At 46.0% G+C, this 1,516-nt stretch overlaps 1 protein-coding gene across 1 annotated transcript in view; it reads left to right on the forward strand.

The window, feature by feature from the left end:
• Positions 1–348: 348 nt before the first annotated feature.
• The window catches only part of LOC127748462 (uncharacterized), a 6,049-nt gene continuing 4,881 nt past the window's right edge, over positions 349–1,516 (forward strand). Inside the window, exons 1-3 of the mRNA XM_052263018.1 lie at positions 349–414; positions 770–1,109; positions 1,209–1,505. Coding sequence (XP_052118978.1) covers positions 349–414; positions 770–1,109; positions 1,209–1,505 — 703 coding nt within the window. The remainder of the gene's footprint in view (positions 415–769; positions 1,110–1,208; positions 1,506–1,516) is intronic.

The following is a 1,516-nucleotide window of genomic DNA, read 5'->3' on the forward strand; positions in this document are numbered from 1 at the left end:
CGCCGTTTCCGTTTTCCTTGCATCGGAGCTCGTCGTCTTCTTCCTTTCTTCCAGGTTTGTTCTCGTCTTCATTTTCTTTGCGCACATATGCTTCTGTTTTCTTTTTTCTTCTATGCCTGGGTTTGCCCCGAAAAGAGGCGCCGCCATTGCTTTGGTTGTTTGTATGTCGGGGGGGCTCTTTTCTCTTGGTATTTTGTTTTCGGGTTTCTGTATTTTCTTCTAAAAGAACTTGGTTTTCTCGCTTTGCTGAATGGGTTTTCGCTGTCTGCCTTTATGTGATTTTTGCCTTGCTTGTTGTATTCTTCTTTGTAGGCAAGATTTTTATGTCTCGAAAGGTTTCTTCAAGCAATGTCGACCAAGATTCCGAGTGGTCTTGGTTGGGTAGATCCTGTTCCTTTAAGAGTCCCTTCCGTGGTAGATTCTAAGTATTTAGCTAGGTTTCGTAGGCAATGTAGCATATGTGAAGATAGAGAGTCTGAGAGGGATTATGAATTAGTAGCCCCGGATTCTGAGGAGAGAGTGTGCTTTCCGCCTTTAGATAGTTCCGAGAAGTTCTTCTTTTATGCTTATGACTGTTTCTTCTCTAAGCTGAATGTCTGACTTCCTTTTACCGACCTGGAGTCCGAGGTGTTGTGGTCTTGTAACCTCGCCCCTACGCAGCTCCATCCGAATTCTTGGGCGTTTTTAAAGCTGTTTCAACTTTTGTGTCAGTTTCTGGGTGTCTCTCCCTCTATTTCCCTTTTTTTTCTATTTGTTTGTGTTGACGAAGCCGGGGTCGGGCGGAGGGAAGGTGTCTTGGGTTTCTTTTAGGGCTAACCAGGGGAGGAAGTTCTGTAGCCTGTATGATGAGTCTTTTCACGATTTTAAGAACTTTTATTTCAAGGTCCGGGCTGTTGGAGACGTCCGACCTTTCTTTCTAGATGAGAGTGGGGAGCCTTCTTTTCCTCTTTGTTGGCAGGAGAATATAGTGTCTGCTAAGTATACTTTTGAGAGTTTAGATGAGGTGGAGCAGGCCTTTGTGGGTGTGGTGAGCAGTTTATGGGATCGGGCACCTCACTTGGACACGAAGAAAATGTTGGGAGATCCAAGCCTTCTCCGTTCCGAGTTAGGTAGTTCCCGACCTCTTTGAGATTTATCCTTCTTAGTATTTGGGTTTTATTTTGGTGGAATTTCTGTTGTGGTGATCTTTTTCCTTTTTATTTCTGCAGAGATGTCTTCTCAGGCGGATTCTATGAAGTTTCTTCGTCGGACGAAGAAGTCGGTGGCTGCTCGAAATCTCGAGGCCGGGGATGCTTCTGCCCGATCTTCTCCGCAGAAGACTACTATAGGTGTTCAGACTCGGTTGAAGACTATTCCGACTCCCCAGTTCCGAGCTTTAAGTCAGGATCCTCCGACCTCTGGGCCTGCTACCTCTTCTCCTCCTCCATTCTCGGGTCCTCCTCCCAAGAAGCAGAAGACCTCTCAAGAGCTTGCCGGTTTCAATGATAAGGACTTTGACGCTCTTGGTTGGATTGAG

This window comes from Arachis duranensis, chromosome 6 (assembly GCF_000817695.3).
Source record: "Arachis duranensis cultivar V14167 chromosome 6, aradu.V14167.gnm2.J7QH, whole genome shotgun sequence".
In the NCBI taxonomy this organism is placed as follows: Eukaryota; Viridiplantae; Streptophyta; class Magnoliopsida; order Fabales; family Fabaceae; genus Arachis; species Arachis duranensis.